The sequence below is a fragment of the Salmo salar genome, chromosome 11 (assembly GCF_965601325.2).
Source record: "Salmo salar chromosome 11, fSalSal1, whole genome shotgun sequence".
Classification (NCBI taxonomy): Eukaryota; Metazoa; Chordata; class Actinopteri; order Salmoniformes; family Salmonidae; genus Salmo; species Salmo salar.
The window spans coordinates 117,285,513-117,288,012 of NC_138301.1; the positions used below are offsets into that span (position 1 = coordinate 117,285,513).

The window sequence follows — 2,500 nt, forward strand, 5'->3', positions numbered from 1 at the left end:
CAATAATACTTATATTTAAATGATAATGTATTATAATTATATTCATATGATAACATATTACAGTAATACTGACATTCATATGATAATATATTACAGTAATACTGACATTCATATGATGACATATTACAGCAATACTGACATTCATATGATGACATATTACAATAATACTTATATTTAAATGATAATATATTATAATTACATTCATATGATAATATATTACAGTAATACTGACATTCATATGATAATATATTACAGTAATACTGACATTCATATGATGACATATTACAGTAATACTGACATTCATATGATGACATATTACAATAATACTTATATTTAAATGATAATATATTATAATTACATTCATATGATAATATATTACAGTAATACTGACATTCATATGATAATATATTACAGTAATACTGACATTCATATGATAATATATTACAGTAATACTGACATTCATATGATAATATATTACAGTAATACTGACATTCATATGATAATATATTATAGTATATTCTACATTGAAATGATAATGGCAGGTAATCATTCCTTTTTGAAGTCATTATCCTCCTATGATAATGTTGACTGTAATCGGTCAGACCTGTCCAATACTTAACATCTTCTATGGTAATATACAGTAATAGTTTAACCAGGTAGAGCCAAGAGCACTCCGATGGTTTCTAATTTAAAGAGATGTCATGTCTTTAACCTTTATTTATAGAGGTTAATGTCATGGAGATGTCATCTCTTCTTCCTGTATCTGCTCTGATTTAATAATATGTGCTGTTCATTCTCTTTTGTCCTGCCGTTGTTAGATGACTTTGCCATGCTGGGTGAATTTGGCGCGCAGCCGAACACTCACGCACGCACACACACGCACGCACACACGCACACGCACGCACACACACACACACGCACGCACACACGCACGGACACACGCACGCACGCACACAGACACGCACGCACACAGACACACAGGCACACACGCACGCACGCACACACGCACACAGACACACACACACACACACACACACACACACACACACACACACACACACACACACACACACACACACACACACACACACACACACACACACACACACACACACACACACACACACACTCCATTCTATTTCACTGTCTTTCTGTCCCTGCCCTTCTCTGTTTTTGTGATGAATTCTAACGTGACTTGTGTTTTCTGTTTGTATTGATGTTGTCAGAGAGCTGCTGCCTTGAAGCTTAGAATGTCTTAGTTATACAACCTTGACTCAACTCTCTCTCTCCCTTCCTCCCCCTTTCCCCTCCCTCCCTCTCCCTCACCTCCCTCTCTCTCCCTTCCTCCCCCTTTCCCCTCCCTCTCCCTCACCTCCCTCTCTCTCCCTTCCTCCCCCTTTCCCCTCCCTCTCCCTCACCTCCCCCTTTCCCCTCCCTCTCCCTCACCTCCCTCTCTCTCCCTTCCTCCCCCTTTCCCCTCCCTCTCCCTCACCTCCCCCTTTCCCCTCCCTCTCCCTCACCTCCCTCTCTCTCCCTTCCTCCCCCTTTCCCCTCCCTCTCCCTCACCTCCCTCTCTCTCCCTTCCTCCCCCTTTCCCCTCCCTCTCCCTCACCTCCCTCTCTCTCCTTCCCTCTCCCTCACCTCCCTCTCTCTCTCCTTCCCTCTCCCTCCCTCCCTCCCTCCCCACCCCATCTCCCTCCCCTCCCTCCCTCAACGTCCTCCCTCTCTCTCTCCTTCCCTCTCCCTGTCACTCCTCTCTTCCACCTCCCTCCCTCCCTCCCTCAACGTCCTCCCTCTCTCCCTCCTTCCCTCTCCCTGTCACTCCTCCCTCCCTCCCTCCCTCCCTCCCTCCCTCCCTCCCTCCCTCCCTCCCTCCCTCCCTCCCTCCCTCCCTCCCTCCCTCCCTCCCTCCCTCCCTCCCTCCCTCTACGTCCTCCCTCTCTCCCTCCTTCCCTCGCCCTGTCACTCCTCTCTTCCATCTCTCTCTCTCTCCCTCCCTCCCTCCTTCCCCACCCCATCTCCCTCCCTCAACTTCCTCCCTCTCTATCTCCCTTCCCCTTCTTCCTCTCACTCCTCTCTCCCTTTCCTCCCCCTCTCTCTGCTCTCCCTCTCCCTCACCTTTCCCCCCACCCTCCTTCCTCTCTCCCCTCCCCCCTGTAGAGCACCTTTAAGTTTAAGTCGGAGAGTGATATCCACCTGGCGGAGCACCATAAACAGGTAGGCAGGTTATTGAGGAACAGTTTTACATACGGTATGTGGTTGTCTTACCTAGCTATCATAAGATCAATAAGTGTCTCTGGATAAGAGCGTCTGTTAAATGACTGAAATGTGTAATGTGATGTACTGCAGGTCCTGTACGATGGTAAGCAGGCCAGCTCCATCTCTTTCACCTACAACGCCAAGGCCACCGACGCCCAGCTCTGTCTGGAGTCATCACCCAGAGAGAACGCATCCATCTTCGTTCACTCACCACACGCACTCATGCTGCAGGTCAGTGGGG

The 2,500-nt window shown here is 47.3% G+C and overlaps 1 protein-coding gene across 1 annotated transcript in view; it reads left to right on the forward strand.

The window, feature by feature from the left end:
- nbeaa (neurobeachin a) overlaps positions 1–2,500 on the forward strand; it is a 327,572-nt gene that overhangs the window by 173,485 nt on the left and 151,587 nt on the right. The window contains 2 exon segments of the mRNA XM_082958305.1: positions 2,161–2,217; positions 2,350–2,490. Of these exon segments, the coding sequence (XP_082814431.1) occupies positions 2,161–2,217; positions 2,350–2,490 (198 nt within the window).